This window comes from Mycena indigotica (assembly GCF_014461135.1).
Source record: "Mycena indigotica strain 171206Taipei chromosome Unknown Mind.scaff0011, whole genome shotgun sequence".
Classification (NCBI taxonomy): Eukaryota; Fungi; Basidiomycota; class Agaricomycetes; order Agaricales; family Mycenaceae; genus Mycena; species Mycena indigotica.
Genome location: NW_023503010.1, coordinates 969,350 through 987,038, shown reverse-complemented (window position 1 = coordinate 987,038; position 17,689 = coordinate 969,350). Strand labels below are relative to the sequence as shown.

The 17,689-nt window shown below is 51.4% G+C and overlaps 3 protein-coding genes across 3 annotated transcripts; 1 reads left to right on the top strand and 2 right to left on the bottom strand.

Annotated features, from left to right (window-relative positions):
* Nucleotides 1-6,148: 6,148 nt before the first annotated feature.
* Nucleotides 6,149-7,558, bottom strand: MIND_01162200 (C2H2 conidiation transcriptional factor; the record flags this gene model as incomplete). The annotated part of the gene is made up of 4 exons (XM_037368145.1): nt 6,149-6,630; nt 6,674-6,701; nt 6,748-6,775; nt 6,822-7,558. 4 exons carry the CDS (start codon nt 7,556-7,558, stop codon nt 6,149-6,151), a joined length of 1,275 nt encoding a protein of 424 aa, XP_037215071.1.
* Nucleotides 7,559-8,826: 1,268 nt separating this feature from the next.
* On the bottom strand, nt 8,827-10,241 carry MIND_01162100 (uncharacterized protein; the record flags this gene model as incomplete). The annotated part of the gene is made up of 3 exons (XM_037368144.1): nt 8,827-9,324; nt 9,377-9,956; nt 10,006-10,241. The coding sequence occupies 3 exons, from the start codon at nt 10,239-10,241 to the stop codon at nt 8,827-8,829; spliced, it is 1,314 nt and encodes a 437-aa protein (XP_037215070.1).
* Nucleotides 10,242-16,648: 6,407 nt separating this feature from the next.
* Nucleotides 16,649-17,617, top strand: MIND_01162000 (uncharacterized protein; the record flags this gene model as incomplete). The annotated part of the gene is made up of 2 exons (XM_037368143.1): nt 16,649-16,812; nt 16,870-17,617. The coding sequence occupies 2 exons, from the start codon at nt 16,649-16,651 to the stop codon at nt 17,615-17,617; spliced, it is 912 nt and encodes a 303-aa protein (XP_037215069.1).
* Between the last annotated feature and the right edge of the window lie 72 nt (nt 17,618-17,689).

Below are 17,689 nucleotides of genomic sequence, written 5' to 3'. Positions count from 1 at the left end.
CACGCGCAAACTCTGGCGCTTAATTGGCGTCAAACCGGCTACCTCTACGGCTTACCACCCGCAAACCCGACAGACAAACCGAGCGCATTAACCAAGAGCTCGAGCAGTACATCCGGATCTTCACCAACTATCAACAAGACGACTGGGACGAGCTTATCCCTGCCGCTGAGTTCGCCTATAACAACCACATTCACTCCTCCACTCAACAGGTACCCTTTATGATGGACACTGGTCGGCTCCCCCGAATGGGTTTCGAGCCAGGCGCCCGCTCAGAGTTGGAGTCGGTGAACGAGTTTCGCGATCAGATAGCTAACGGCGTCTCCGAGGCAAAGGCCGCGCTTGTTAAAGCCAAAGACGAGTATAAACGGTACTACGATCGGAAACGTTCGGATGCTCCGAATATTCAAGTTGGTGATAAGGTTTGGCTGGACGCTTCTGACATTAGAACGACTCGGCCCTCCGGGAAGTTCTCCCACAAGCGCCTCGGACCGTTCAAGGTGCTCGCAGAAGTTAGCAAAGGTGCCTACAAGCTCGACCTCCCCCCGCGTTACTCCAAGCTCCACCCCGTCTTCCCCGTTTTTAAGCTCGAGCCCACTCAGGACGACCCCTTCAATGGACGACCCGGCTACGACGAACCGCCCCCCGAGCTAGAGGACGGAGTCCCCGAATGGGAAGTCGAGGAAATCTTGGATGCCAGGATAAGGTATAAGCGTCTTAACTATTTCGTCAGGTGGAAAGGCTACGACGCTTCACACGACTCATGGGTTCGGTTCGACCATGTCTTTGCGCCAGACAAGATTGCGGACTTCTTTCGGAGGTACCCGGGTAAACCACGGCACATCGCCTCAGCGACCTTCGACTCCTTGCCCTTTCGAACTATGCGTCGGGACGCCGCATTCAAAGGGGGGGGGTGATGTCAGGGGAACCCCCGCTTCGGCCTCCTTCGGACCCTCCGAGCGCATCCGACTGGCGCCCCCTCGGACGCTCCGACCCACCCCGACCATCGTCCACGGCCTCCTTCGCCCGCACAATCACCGATCCGTCAAGACCCTCCCAACGATCACCTTGGGACAGAGCCTGCGACGCCGCTCAGGCCTTCTGCGCTCTACGTCGGCAGTTACGGACGACCAGTATATAGTTGGCGCCCTAGCAGGCGGACCCTTAGAGTTTCTTCTCTTTGGATCCTCCCCTGCTAGGTCGGTCCCTCCGTGTATTTCCCGTAGCTTTTATTCACGCTTTGGATCCTCCCCTGCTAGGCTTTCGTCGGAGTCTCCAGGGTTGCCCTTACAATCAGGTGTGTGCGGCGTGTGGCCGGGACAGGAAGTAACTTTTGTAGGTCCGTTCAGTCGGTATTCTCGATACGATGGGTGTGAAAAAGGACGGTGATTCTCTTATATTAGCAGTTGACTACAGATTATTTATAGTTGTTAAATATTTATGTGACAAGTTATAAAATATATTCAGAACTAGTATTTGATTACTCATAATAATTCATTCCCACAAAATCACTGATAAGCCTCAATGTATCTGACTTGCACTTGAAAAATGTGAAAAAGTCTGAAATTTGTCAACTTTATTCATCCCTTTAACAATGGATTATTCATTTCTATGGGAACCATGCAAATTTGCTTGGGTACGCAGTGTTACCCCGCCGGGCCAACACTGTGAATTGACAATCATATTTGGGACAAACAGGTGTGGATATGCTTGGCCTCCCCACGCTTTTGTGGTAAGTTTCCACCCTATTGTCTTGTTTTCTGGTACCTAATTGTTCTCCAGGTTTAAATATGCTATTGCAGAGCAGACTATTCATCGTCAAGATGGATCATCACTACTATCACCACCGGTCTCCTGCTTCCGCCTCTCGCCCCGTCTCTGGCGCAGCTTCGAATATGCCTCTCCATTACACTCCTGTCTCAGCAGCAGAGGCGTTCGACAGCGTCCAATCTTTACTCCCTCCAAAGCTGACTCTCCATACTATGGCAAGGCAAACTCGACACGAGAATGAAGCTCTTCTCAATGACGCATTACAACGTATTCGCGCCACTCACCGCGATTTGGACATGCAACACGCTCCTAACGACGACATGCGCGACTTGAAACGGTCCCTCGAAACAGCGACTTCGACTGTTCTACAAACAGGAAGGCTATTAGCGAGCATCAAACCGCCCAGTACTGGAAAGGCCAGAACAGGCTTCTCTGTCCAAGAGAATGAAACCTTCAAAGCATTGTTACAAATGGTTAAAGACGAAGCCAGTGTATTGGACTCATTGGTTGACGTAGTCGGTCGTTTGGTCCCCAAATCTGTCGTTACGGACAAAGTCCAATACGATTCTGGTACGTTATCTTATATCTGATACAATCCACCACAGAGCATCATTTGACCAATCCTATTGGCAATTACGATACCGTGGCCCAAGTCATGATTATCTTGGCTGTAATCTGCCATGTCATTGTTGGAATCAGCACCAACCCCTGCGACCTCATCCTTAAATTTGTCTCCGCCATCATCCAGCTCGCAATGTCGATTGGAACCGAAGATGAGCTCAGTCAATGGCAAGAAGATGTTCTCAAGCAGTTACCAACCAGTTTGGAGACCGCACTACACAAATTCAAAATCAACTCCAAGACTATCCTATACGCCACATGTCCGTCTTGCCATTGCATGCGCCTACACAAGACCGACTCACTGGAGACCCAATATATTCAAAAACTTGTGTCAACTACGTTTATCCGCAGTGTGGTCTGGCTAGGGTGTGTGGCAAGCCAATCCTTGAAATGAGACAAGGAAAGCTTTGCCACATCAAGCCCTTCGTCTATGCACCCTTCTTGGATTATTTAGCAGCCACGCTCTCCGATCCCAAAGTCGGAACTATGTGTCAAAACGCCTGCGACAAAGCTTTTGATATTGTGTCAAACAATCCCGACGCGCCCAGATCAGCGGAGTCAGTAAACAATGTGTTTTACTACTCTCAAATTAATTACATAATCCGTGATGATGTGACTTCATCCACTGATCCGGTTCTAGAATGTTCTAGTTCAGGCTTCTGGAAGGTTTTAATATCCTGGGTCAGACTTGCCAAATATGGACATGTTACCCTTGGTTTGGTTTAGAGTCTAGACCAGTCCCTGGCCTAGAGCAGGCCTATCCCTTGTAGCCAAGGTGCATATAGATTTGATTCGAAGATTTACAACATTTATTCTGAGATTCTCCTTATGTTACATTGCTCTTGTGCATGAAAATGAATTTATGGGGTCCTACCAAGATTGGGTAGCCATATTTAGCAGGGGTGCCCACTATTTGCTCAAGTCCCTCTAATTAGAGGATAATAGGCGATAGGTGCAGCTACATTGCTCCATCAGATAGAAAGGCTACAACACCTCACACGACTAGTGGGTTTGCTTCGACCGTGTCTTCGCCCTGGACAAAGTTGCAGAGTTCTACCGTAAGTACCCTAGCAAACCACAATACATTGGCCCCGCAACCTTTGACACAATCCCTTTCTGGTCTATGTGTCAGGACGCCACATTCAAAGGGGGGGTGATGTTAGGGGGACCTTTCAGCCACCCAATTTTTGAATACCAAATTAAATGAATTGATACAGGATTTACAGTACTCTTTCAATGTGTGGTCTTTATATCACCAGAGAAGTGCAGTGCTAGGGCCATTACATCAAGTTCCTCTTCAGTCAAACCTTTCCCACTCTCTGCCTTTTCCCTATGGGAGCTAAGTGCTGAGATCAATTTATGCTGCACATATAGGGGCAATGCCCGCCATCTCCATTGTCCCTGGTTTTGATTTAGCCCCATAAAGTCAAGCTGCATTTTGCCATATGCATTGGTTGTATGCAGGATTTCATTTGAGTAGTATCCACGAAGCTCTACAGGGAGGGTGTCCATTGATGCAATGCTGAGAACACACAGCCCACTTTTGAAGTCAAAGAGCAAGAATGAAATATCAGTATGACCTGGGGGCCGCACTGCATCAAACTTGGCTTGCAAATTCCCAATCTCGTCTGCTCGTTGTTGGTATTCATAATTGAGCAGTGCACGAAGATATCTGTGGATTTTCCTTACTGAACCTGCATATTCATCTGGTAGCTTGGATGTCAGTGAAGAAAAGATATTCAGATAAAATAGCCATACATTCCTTTCGCCGGGCAAAAATCATTTTGCACTGTTGTTGATGACTGGGATTTGCTTTCCAGTCTTCCTTTTGACATTTGCGAGAGCAGTAGGTAGTTGTTTGACACCCTGCACAATATTTGACCTCGTATTGACCTTTGATCCGGTCCATACACTACAGAAGTTGATGAGTTGAGCAATTTAAAGTAACAAGTCAACTGTCACATGCCTGGGCATTATCGCAGCCCCCGTGCAAAGTCAGCTCCTTCATGTGTTCCAGGACACTGATACGTTGCTGTACAAGCTGGATAAAGCTATTCCACACTGGAATGAGACTGTGAAAGTGGAACCGTTTAGCTGCATCCATAGAGGTGACTGCCTTGATTGACTTCTGTAGTTGTGCCACTACAGGATGGTAGACTGTCAAGGAGGGCAAGATAGAGCCAATTGTCTCCTCAAGTGCTGGACCGAGCTGTGCCTTGAATGCTGCACTCCCACTGGAGAATGAGGCGAACTCAAACACTCCAACTAGGAAGTCAAAACGGAGGACTTGAGGGAAAAGCTTTGGTGCATCGGGACCCCCGATCAGGGGAATCAAAGTTGTAAAACAAGTCATGATAATCACATCATAATCAGCAGCATGGCGGCTTTGGAGCAGGGACACAAATATGCGTGTCATTGGGACGAGAGCACCATTATTGATTAGACTGTCACCCAAAGCTGCAGCTTCAGCATTGAATGGTAGCTCCAAAGTGTTTTGCTTGTCCATCACAGGTGCTATGAACAAAATAGCCCGTAGCCGCCAAAGAAGAGAGCAGTAGCCTGAGCGCGAAGATTCTATTGGCATCTTTGCAGCCTGTTCAAGATGACCTATAATGAGTGCTGCAACATCATCCCAGGTACCTCCGGCTCCTTCACGGAGCTGTAGCAGATCAAGAGCATCAGCCTTCTTGATCGGATTGACATTGCACCGGATAAATTCGAGAATAGTAGAAATGTTGTCTATCGCTGCACTGTCCTTTGCTTGGAGCATTGGGCCCCATGATACCCCAACAAAGTTACACAGGTCAGCAGTCGACAGCATTGCAGCACGAATGCCAGGGAATAGCTCTCGTTGATCGCCCTGAGTCAGCACCGAAAGCAGCGACAAATAGCGGCGAATGATGTCATCTCGCCCTTCCCCGAGAGTAAGAAGTGTATGCCGATCCATATGAGTCTGAATCCATGCCCAGACACGGGGCCACATCTCGCTCAACACTGCGTCAGGAATCAGCTTGTGCTTGTATCGGACGAGAAGCATCCTGAAGCCCTCTAGCGCAATGACCGCAAGGCGGAATGTGGGGTCATCGTCCTTTGGCTCATTTGAGATCAAGTTGATAGGTGCTGGATCCAGAGCCGTGTAAAGACCAGGTAGGAAAGGGAGGGACTGTGAGACAGGCCTGGCGCGAATAAGCTCTATGATCTCTTGGAAACTCCTTATCCGATCTGCTCCCTGGAGTGCTCCGAGTGCATTCTTGGCGAGTTTCTCCGATGAAAAGATCAATCAGCCCTCATATTAAGCATCCCAATCTAGCTTACTTGAAGGCGCGGTGGTAGTTCTTTGAGTCTCGTTTCTCTGAGATACTCGTGAATCATTGAGGTGAGCGAGTTTCGGTATAGATGACTGTTAGAAGTCAAGAAGCAAAAAAAAATGGCCGAGGACCGTGACAGGCAGGTGATGTTCCCAAAGTGGTAATCGGTTCACATGCACTCATTTCCCGCGACCTGCGGCATTCGCCGCTGGGCAAGAGAGAACTGAAACGCATGATTGTCCCTGGATAGGAAATACAGACTCAAACGCGGTCAAGGGTCCCAACAAGTTCATTCAACTTTTCACCGCCCAACACACTGTCGTCTGAAGCCTCTGGTGACTCTCCAGATACAGCAGCGTACTTGCGTCGATGGAACGTCCTGAGGTCGTAATACTCTCGTCGGAGTTCTGGTAACCTGTGCCTGAGTAATCCAAGAAAAATACCACTATTTCTCAAACATGCACCCTAACCCGCTCTGCAAACCGCCTCTGGACCATGACCGGCGCTGGCCCGGGCAGCCTGCGCTTCTTGTTCCACTCCGCATCGCGATACGGCGCGCTGCCCACATTCTCGTCGTAAGAATCGCGGTCCTCGTATGCGGCCCACAACGGGCCAGCCTCGGAGCGCGCGGGGGAGACCGGGTCGAGCGGGAGGTTGGCGGGCGGGCTGGCCTCGGGCGGGAGCAGGTTGAATGAGCGCAGGGAGGGCGGGACCCAGCGCGAAGGCGACGGGGGACGACGACGGCGTTTGGGCGTGCGTTTAGTCGTGCTGTCGCTCTTGCCCGTCTTGAGCGCGGCTTCCACTTGTGCGATGCTCTCCATGCTCTTCCCCTTGGTCCCGTAGAGATGCACCTCCCGCTGCGAGCAGCGCCGGATGTGCCGGTTGAGGTTGGACATCACCCCGAAACGCCGCTGGCAGAGGGAGCATTGAAACGCTTCAACAGATGAGTATGGGATGAACCGACTAGAGAGCGTCACCTTTCTCGCCGGTATGGACAAGCAAGTGCTGATGTAGAATGAAATATATTACGCTCCATGTAAGTAGTACTTACCTTCTTAAGAGTGCTTGGTCGGTCAAAGCTTTACGAGAGGATTAGCACACGATCTAATCAATTGGCAATCGCACCGTTTATGGCACATCGTGCAACCATGACGCTTCTCTCTCCCGTCCCTGAAAAGCTCCTCCTCATCTTCAGGCTGGATCATACCGTACTCATAATCCGGTTGGTCTTCATCGTCGATTGGTAAACTCGGCAACGGCTGCTCCTGGAGCGCCGCAGGGTCGTGCAGCAAAACGGCCATCTGACTGGCGTTAGACAGAAGCTGAGGTTGCGGCGCAGCGACCACGCCTGTGCTTTTATACTGGTGGTCAGCTGCGACGTTCCATTGGGACATATCCCCGCCAGTGGCGTCGCAGACTGGGAAGCCCATCGCGGCTGCAGAGCGCGCGGGGCCACTTGACGCCGAGGAGGCCGCATATCGCAGCTGGCGTTCTAGACCCGGGGTGCGGGCCGGCCGGAAGTACGGCCCGCCGTAGAGCGATATCGATGGCGACGGAGCGCGGGTGACGCTGCCAGTGAGCGCCGCGGGGTTGGGGTGGAAGGGTTCAAGGGGAGATATTGCTACCGTGCTGCAACTGGGCACATCGCTGTGCTGCCTCGCGACAGCCGCCATCGATGGCGGGCCAACATCGGAGTCAGCCCGTTGGTCGTAATAGGCTTGCGGGAAAGCGTAGTGCTGCTCGGAAAGATCTGCAGGAGACGAACCCGCCAGGTTGGCGGTGGATCCAGTGGGGAATGCATTGAAATCATCGTAGTAGTCGTATTGCGCCCAGCCAGTGCTACTGTAGTGCGGGCCAGGCATTCCAGGAAGAGCCAGAGCCGGATGGTAATGGCGCGCCATATGTTGTACTCCTCACAGGCGAAGACAAGCGACACGCGCGAGAGGCGATGAGGCCACGGCGTTATATATTCCAGGGCCCTTGTTCTCCCGTCGTCTTCTGCGCTGCCTGCCTGTGGATTGTGACGTCGGAAGAACGCAAGCTGGGAAAGACACAGGAAAAGGGCTAGGCCCTTCCCCCCTCTCAATGGCGCTTCGCTCCGAAAACGGCGCAACCCCATTCTCGATCCCCTGCGTTCGGTTCTAAAAAGATCGGCCATGAGCTTAATGCGGGCACAGGAATGTAACCCACTCGTGGCTCGACGCTGACACACGTTTGCTGATCCAGTGCGAGCTTGAGCTCAGTGCTTCTCGTGGTTTCGGCGAGAGGACGGAGGGCGTCGAGAGCCCGTATTTCGTGGTGCTCGTCGTTCCAGACGGAGAGACGCAAGCCATTGGCAGCCTCTGTGAGCGAGAGAAAATGAAAAACACGCGGCTGCCCACGCGGTGATGGTGAGAACCGACGAAAGAACAGAGCGTAGATCGCCTGGATGCGGCAAAATGCCTAATTAAGTGGCCTCACCCGACCTGCCTGATAAATCAATAGCGCGAAAACCCGATTCCAACCGAACACTGCACCTGGACTAACGCCTTCAGGTTCCGATACTGGGAAATGAACGGCATTATTACGTCGACACGTCTGGGGTTTTGTGCGGCGCACGATAAGCACCCTCGTAGGACACGGACCTATTACGAGCTGAGTATGCGACTTTCCGGCAGGGAATGTGGCCCGGCCATTGGGCGGAAAACCAGATTGAGCATTCGTGATGCTGTTGGGATGCGTTTTCGAAATTTCGTCTGTGACGTCATGACATTTCCACGTAAGAAAGCGGCCGTTCGTCTCCAAATCGCTTCGTTTAATGTGTCTGCCGAAGAGGAATAGGTTAATTCGCTGAACGCCGTGTCGGAAACGACCCGGAAATAAGATGACAGCAGCCGATATCGTTGACGAGACATTGGGCGACTGATTGACTCCGTTTTAAGCTCGATTACATGTAGCTACGCGCCACAGACTAGTGTTTCGTCTACCTGATGACCCTCATGAGTTACCTGCGACAAGTATTATGTATTGATACCTTACCTATGTGTCCGTCGTTTTACCGAGGTATCGCTGCCCGTTCGTCTATGGGAGGATTCAGCGGTTTATTTATGACAAGTGGGTACTATGCCTTGTATCCGCAAGGTGATGGTCACTATTCTGCAGTGTCCTGTTCTTCCGACTGCTCACTTCGATCCTCGACCCGGCGTATGATCTCTCGCAAGTGAGCCAACTGCTCCGAGCCCATCTTCTCAATGAAGCGCAGGTACGTCGCCGGGAGCGTGATGGGGTCGTCATCTGACGGGGACAGCACCAGGCGGGCCCACCAATACTTGCGAATGGCGGTCTGGCGCGGGCTGAGTGCAAGGCCATGGGGAATCCACACGGATTCGGCGCTACACGGATCGCCGACAAGGACCCACTCTTCCGTGAGGTGAAGCTGACACAGCCGCAGTGTCGAGCATAAGCCACCCCACCGGCGGACAGCTTTCAGCTCGTGTACGAACTCTGCGTAGTTGTCTGCCACAACAGTTTCGTCGACTTGTTCAATGTCTTCGACATCAGGAACCTCAGGCGTTAACAGTCCAGAGATGTGCAAAATCTGCAAGGCAGGTAAGTGGACGATGGCGGTGTCGACGGCGCTGAAGAACGCCTGAAATGTGTCAAGCTAAAGCAGGAGTGGCAGAGCAAGGGAGACTGCGTACATCACGATCGGCGAAAGAGCCCGGCGTCCGGATAGTAAACGTGAGGTTAGTGAGTTGCGATAGGTGGAGCGGCAGGATGGATAAAACAATGGTGTGGTAAGTGGGTATGTCGTTGCAGATACTAGAGAGATCACCCTCGGCCTGCGAGGCTGAAATAAATGTGTGCTCGATGATTTGTCGGTTTAGAGTCGCCGCTTGGTCCCAATGAATCTGTAGAGAGCGAACCTGCGAGCCGGGTAGCACGGCCCTTGCTAACGACGGTGTGCCGACAAAATGACGCAGCGACGCCATGGTGAAAGGAGTTGTGCTATCTTCCATTTCGACTTGAGGTGTGTTTTTCAACGGGACGATACAGATGTCCACAACATGGGGGTTGACGCGAACGAACCGGGTGGTTGCACGACAACTCGGAAGGCTGCACTTCTCGAGCTGCGGAAAGTGGATATCGGAAATGAAAGAAATGAGGCCAATATGGGGGCGATAGAGGCAGAGCATCCTCAGCGAGTGGAGGTTGCGAAACGCTTTACGCAGGAGTTGTCCAAAAGCCATGAAGACGTCCATCACCGGTCGACCGAAGCTGCTGCAAGATATCATGAGGGATAGTTGTAGAGCTATGGGGCATCACGCACATTATGACCGTCTGAACAAATAACGCTAGGCTTGGGTTTCGTTCCACCGTCCGGAGCCACTGAATGAGTTTTCGTCGCGACAAGATGCCCACCGCCCGGTAGAGGCGACGGGAACAGACCGCGTTGAATCTCTTGCTGACCAGGCTTGGCGCCAGAAGCTCTTTGGTGTTATTGTTCCCCACTTCGGCGCATATCGCGTCCACGAGCTCGATGGGCAGGGTGCTGATGACCGCCATGAAAAAAAGAGGGTCACACGAATTTGTCATCGTGATGCCTGTGATCCCGACCCACGCTGTCGCGCCACTCCTTTTTCTCTTTCCACTATGGGCGAGCCACGGCTTCCTCCCGACATTGAGTGCGAGATTTTTGAAACAACGGCGCCGATGTATACTCCACTGCTTAGAGTTGCCCACCGCGTTCATGCTTGCAATTGGTGCACCGGCTCCACTCAGCCTGTAGGGTCTGTCACGGTCAACCCGGGTACGACCCGGGTCATTACCTGCGGGTAATTGGCGTTGGAGGCCGTGACCGTACCCGCCCTGGCATCCAGGAACGGGTAAATTCGAATGTTGGCTGGTGAGCTTCCCAGGGTCTCAGAACACCTGTACACAGGGTTTTTTTTTTTAAAAAAAAAAGCCTTGTCATTACCAGAGTTAATATTTTCTAGAAATGCCTCCAATTTATTGCCGAAGCCAAAAGGCGGGTCTTATATAGGGAAATGAGAGATCAAAAAAAGGTTTAAAAAGTTGAAAGGCCATGTCAGAGTGGGCAGTGTAGTATACTGGCGCTGTTATATCCCGTGCATCTTCGGATGCTCCGAGGTTATCCTTGGAGGGCAACAGGGTTTTTATGTGATGAAGGTATCTGAGCGTTTCCCTTCAAACAGTCAATCTGCACGCAGACTCTCTCAGACCTGTTCGGACCCTCCACCCATCAACACGGATCTTTGCCCATTTGGACTTTGGTTTGTTTACTTGTATCCTTTAGGTGTTCGCCTTGTTTCTTTGCCTTGTGTATGTCTTCTTGTTCCCCTTACTTACTATGCCTTTGTACTTATCCCGCAGGGAGATCCTGTGGACCTCATCGGATCTCCCTGCGAGGTCATATGCCTTATGCTTACCACTTAGTATAAATACTCATACTCTACACTTCTGTACTTCAGTTTTGTTATTAACGTTTCTTGCCTCGCTCTCTGCTCTCGTACGACTCCTCCCCGCGTTCTAAGCCTTATCGCCTTTGGCTTTTCCGAATGTATCCGCAGGAGTTCACGTATTTGTTCCGACTTGCTTTCGGCCTGCAAGATGTGTAGTCGCTCACTCTGATATAGTGTTGTGATAGCCACTCAGTTTTGCTTCGGACTTTCCTTTGGTTCTTGCACAGCACTTAACAGGCACACTACTTGAAGGAGTTCAAGGAGGTCTTCAAAAAAAGGACTTGGACAAACTCCCGGAACGGAGGGAATGGGATCATACTATCATGCTGCACCCAGATGCCAAGCCCGTCAAAGGGCATTGCATTACCCTGTCAGGGGAAGAACAAAAAGAGCTTGATGCATTTATCAAGGAACACTTGGCGACTGGGCGGATTTCACCCTCGAAGTTTCTGTATGTGTTGCTGTTCTTCTTTGTCAAGAAGAAGGACGGGAAGCTGCAGCCTGTACAAGACTACCGAAAACTGAATGAGATCACTATCAAGAACTGATCCCCGATACCGCTAATCAGTGATGAATGAACTATTCTCTAACCTAATTTCCCAGGGTCGTTTGATTGTGTACCTAGATGACATCCGCATCTGTCAGGGGAACCTCCCTTTTGGCCCGGAGACGCGCCCGATTCCGGTCCGACTCCGGTTCCGACTCCGGTCCGGCCCTCCATCTCGCCCGCACAATCACCGATCCGTCAACGCCCTCCCGACGGTCGCCCTGGGACCTCGCCTGCGACGCCCCCCCAAGCCTTCTGTGCCCGACAGCGGCAGCTACGGACAAGCAGTATATAGTCAGCTACCTAGCAGGCGGACCCTTAGAGTTTCTTCTCTTTGGATCCTCCCCTGCTAGGTCAGCTTCATTTGTATTCGCTTACCAATGTTCACGCTTTGGATCCTCCCCTGCTAGACCTTGATCTCAGGCCTCCGGGGTTGCCCTTACAGCATCTACTCCAGCGACCTCTCCGAACATCGAGCAACGGTGAAGGAGGTCTTACGGATCCTGAGGTACAATCAACTATATCTGAAACCGGACAAAAAATCACAATTGGGACACGATGTCCCAATCGTGGGACACCCGGGTTGGCACTGAACGCTTGAACTCACGACATGCGATTACTGGTGGCCATTGATACAGGCTGACTGCCGGGCCTATGTGCAGGCCTGTCCGCTATGCCAATCGATCTGATTGTCCAACTACCCAAATCCTCTAGGTACAACACCATCCTCATGATCGTCGATCAGCTGGGCAAAGGGATCCGCGTACTTCCGTGCACAGGAAATATCTCCAGGGAAGGAGTAGCTCGGTTATATCACGATCACTTTTGGAAGGACTATGGGTTCCCAGAGAAAGTAACGAGCAGCAGGGGCCAGTTCATCGGACATTTTATGAGCGACTTGAGTAAACTGTTGGGGATCAAGATTCGAGCCTCATGGGCTTACCACCCCGCAGATGGACCGGCAGACAGAACACGCCAACATGGAGGTCGAGCAGTACCTTTGGACATTCTGCAATGCCCAGCAGAGCGATTGGTCCGACTAGCTCTCCCTTGCTGAATTCGCATTTCACAACAAAGTGAACTCCTCTACAGGGTTCTCACCCTTCTTCCTAATGCTGGGGTTCCACCCGAGAAAGGTGTCCGAGGCGCCACAAGAGATGCCAACAGAAGCCGCAACAGTGTTTGCTGACCAAATAAAGGAAGTGCAGGCCAATGCGGCCAAGGCTATGAGGGAAGCGCAAGAGTCAATGAAAAAGTACTATGATTGCAAACACACCCCCGACCCGAACTACTCCGCAGGCAATAAAGTGTACCTACAAGGAACGAACCTAACCAGCGATTGCCCCTTGAAAAAACTTGATGACAAAAGATTCGGTCCTTTCGAAGTCAAGCAGAAGGTCGGCAACACCTCGTACGAATTGATCATACCCCCGACGTGGCATGTTAGCCCTGTATTCCACACTGTGCTCTTATGACCCTGGAACATGCCAGTCTCCTCAAAAACCCATTCTTCCAACCCCTTCCCTTCACCCCCTACGGGCCCTACGCAGCACCCATCCGATCCGCCCTGGGACCTGGCGCCCGTTCGATCCATCCCTAATATCCTAGCATAGAAAACTCGTACTTACAGGATGTAGTCGCTAGGCTAATATTGTCTATTCTCCAGGCTAAAACCCCATCTTTCGTGCTCCTCAGATCCACTCAAAGTCAGACCACCTGATGACTCAATACGGCCCAAGCCCGATGCTGACACCCTGGGACCTGGCCTGCGACACTGCGAGAGAGCCTTCTGTGGCCAACAGTGGCAGCTACAGACAAGCAGTATATAATCAGCTACCTAGCAAGTGGATCCCTTGAGTTTCTTCACTTTGGATCCTCCCCTGCTAGGACCTTGATCTTAGGTCCAAGAGAGTCTGTGTGCAGATTAACTATTCAAAGGGAAACACTAAGATACCTTCATCATGTCAACCCCTGATGTGCTCCAAGGATAACCGCGAAGCATCCAAAGATGCACGGGATATAACACCTTTGGAATATCCTGTTGCTCATGGGGGTAGATGATGTCAAATACTGAATCCAAATCGGGATTTTCCTGGACTGGGCTTTGCCTGGTCCAAAATTCAAATTGGCATTTTCATCTCCGAGTCAAATGTGACACCATTTTTGGCATTCAAATTGAGTAAAATACTACGGTACTGCATATATACCTGACATGATGTTTTATTATTATTGAGACTCTGCTATTTCCTGACGCTGGACGAGATAGGTCATTTCTTTGACCGTAAGTTTTAGTTTGCAACACCAAAAGGAGTTCAACTTACCAGGTATTATACCGAGGTTTTTCTGCAAAAGGAACTCCTCTGCGACAACCCAATAGCTCTCGTCCCTGTGGCCCCGCCACCCCGTCGGCCCACGCAACAGCCGTCCGGCTGGCGGTCGGCGTTGTTTTTCGCGCGGTGATCACCAGTCGCCGATCGTTCACATTAGCGGGACGGGACAGCGCCTTCCGCGTCGCGGCCGCCCAGTTTGCCTCAAGAATTACCAGTACTCGCAGATGGGAACAGCCATCCAGAAGGAGCTGGATCCACGTCCACGCCACGGTGTTCCGGAGCGCTAGATGCGTCAGTTGGGGGAGGGCCGTGTAAAACGTCGTGACGGCAGCATCGAACTCCGCGGTTGCTGGATCGAGGAGCTCCAGATGCGTAAGCAGCGCGAAGCACGGGAGCGCTGCCGCCGTGTGTAACGCCGCGGGCTCCTTGAATATCCCGTTGGCGTAGATCACGAGCCGCCGGATGTGCCGCAGCTCGGCAAATACGGCGCCGAGTTCGCCGGCATAGCCACTTTCGCCTAGGGCGATCCAACGCGCGCCAGAACACACCGCAAGGATCGCCGCCGGCGCGGTCCGGTACATCAGGAAAATGACAACATCTTAGACCCATCTTATAAAAGATCTTAGAATGTCTTAGAATATCTCATTGATCTTAGAGATATTTTGCAACTTTTATAAGATCTTATAATGTCTTACACATCTTAAAGTGTCTTATGCCACATCTTAAAAAAGAGTTGTAAGATTTTCTGACTACTTGAAAAGCTATATAAAGACTCTGTAAGATCTTATATATCTTACACATCTTGAACTGTCTTATCCCACATCTTAAAAACAAACTTGTATAATCTTTTTGCTATTTGAACAGCTATGTAAAGAGTCTATATAGTTATACAGTATCACTGTAGAACAATAACCAGTAGGACTTCAGTAGCAGTGCATATATGATTTTCTTATATCCATGGCATCTGATCAGTTCTAGGAAAGGAGTTTAATACAGGGATTAAAATGTCAATCAAGCCTGCTAAGTATCCCAGTACAATGTACAAAACTTCAGACCCTCACAAAATCCACTAAGTCTCGAGCCGGGAGTGATGACACATTCAGGCTGACGAAGCGGTCGGATGACTGCCACAATCAGTCCGTAACATCACGGAGAACTCCTCCGCTGTGACTGATTCCGCGTCACTCTTTTTTCTCTTCCTCCCCATCTCCCTTCCCGCAGAACCCTCGTTCACCACGCCCTCTGCAATAGCGTTCAATCCGGCCGCCCGAACACCCCCGTGAACCTCACCCACCCACTTTGTGGTGCAGATACCCAGCTAGCCACCCACATGCTGCATCCTCAGCCGCCCATCCGCTCCGCCCTCAAGCTTTCGACGCACGCAGCATTTGTGTGTTTTGTTTCAGCTCTCTGCCATCATCCCGCTAACCCTCCCCCCAAAAGAAACCTCCACGATGCGTCTTGCGACTGCCACCACGCTCCTCGCTGGTGCCCCTTGAGCTCGCAAAACCAGGTCTGTCTCGCCCGTCTTGCTCTCGGCGTGGATACGAGCACCCCCGGCGGAATATTTCAGTTCATGCCAAGCAACCTCACCGCCGTTCAAGGGCGGTTTCGACTCAGACAGGGTCTCGTCATGCTGTGGCGGAATACCATCCATCTGGACCTGTTTGATGCGCCGGCTGACGTGGCAGAAGGGCCGTTAGAGCTCTAATGCCCAACCAACGCCTCAACTAGGGCTGGGTCGATCGCGAACACGAGCACGCTCCTCATGTGGCAGCTCACCAACAACAACGTGCGTTGCTCCTCTCTTCCTTCCTTCTAGACTGACAAAAAATATTATGTAGCAATCTGTTTCTACAGCAAGCAACAGCTCGCCGCACTGCAACACGAACATGGTCGGGCGGGATCAACATCAAGCCCGGCCCGAACAGCCTCGCCGCGTTTATAGCCGCCACGCAGAAGGCCCTGCCCGATGTACTACTCACCGTCTCTTGTTGTATTTCCAGCTAACATATGCGACAGATGCACGAAGGTGGGCTCGTCGGCCGCCTCCTCCTCGTTGCCCACCATCGATGGCGGTGCGACACTCTTCATGACCGACAGCGCGACCGCTGGCCCTGCAAATCCAAGTGACCCAGTCCTGGCTGACCCGGTCATTTCTCGCGATGCACTCGGCGGAAGGTCGGCACGTTCGCGTTTGGGTGCTGCGACGAGCCCTAGTGAAGCGAGGGTGAGGCTGGTGCCATAGTAGCTTAACGTAGCATTTGTAGTGGATAGCAATAACATTTTTAATACATCTGCCAGAATTTGACCATGATTCAAAAGGAACTTGAGCATCTTAGGCGTATCTTATAGGTATCTTACAAAAGATCTTATAGGAGTCTTATTTTGTCTTATCTATCTTAAGTGTCTTATATAAGACATGGACTTGGCCTATTTAAGATGCATAAGACCTTTTGAGTCTTTTGAATCTTATAACCTATTATACATCTTATTAGACAGTTTGCGCAGAGCCACCAGAAGCCACCTGGTGGCATTTTGCCTGTGCGCTGCCCGGTGGCTCCGGTGGCTGTGCTGGCTTTAATCCGATAACCTATCTTGCTTCTTGCTGCCATGGAGCGACTCATCTTACAGTCCTCCATTGGGTTTTACTCATTGCTCCAGGATGTTCTGGAGCAGCAAGATCAGGAATGGATTGCCAGGGAAGGACGCTTCCGCCCTGGTGGTCGGATCAGTCTAGATGATCTCGGAGACGATATCTGGGTAGAACAATTTCGGTGAATCTCTATTTAAGTCATCAACACATCCCACTGTAACATCTTGATCTCATACAGATTCCGCCGCCATGAGATATACCTGCTCTCTGATATCCTCGATCTCCCACCTGTCATTGTCTGCAGTCAGTCCCGTGTCAAGGAGGACTCCGCCTCAGCACTCTGCATGCTTCTCTGTCGCCTTGTCCACGTTTCACGCCTGGTTGATGTGGAGATGCAGTTTGGCTGGGAAAGGTCACGATTTTCGCGCATCACTCGGACAACAGCTTCATTAATCTGGAACCGCTGGAAGCACCTCTTGCGCTTCGATCCCCACCGATTGACCCCCGAGAAGCTGACTTATTTTGCGACGGTCATGCAGCAACGCGGAGCACCCCTTGACTGTGTTTCTGCTGTCATTGATGGGACGCTTCGCAAGATTGCACGCCCAATCACTAATCAGCGACTGGTCTTCAATGGCTGGAAGAGAATACACTGCCTCAAATACCACTCCCTCATCACTCCCGATGGCATTGTTATCCACATTTATGGCCCGGTTGAAGGCAGGCGGCACGACGAGACGGTTTACCAGCAGAGCGGCCTGAGTGCCCTCCTCGAGAAACATTTTGTTAAACCGGATGGCAGCCCACTGTTCATCTATGGTGATCCGGCCTACACTGTCGCAGGCCGCGTCCTTGCCGGCTATAAGGGTGCAGCTCTCAGCCCGGAGCAAATTCAATTCAACACCTTGATGAGCCGCTGCCGAGAGCCAGTTGAATGGAGTTTTAAGGAGGTGGTCCAACAATTTCCGTTCTTGGACTTCTCCTGAAATCATAAGGTACTCCTCTCTCCTTGTGGGCTTTGGTATCTGGTGGCCATACTCCTCGGAAATGCACACACC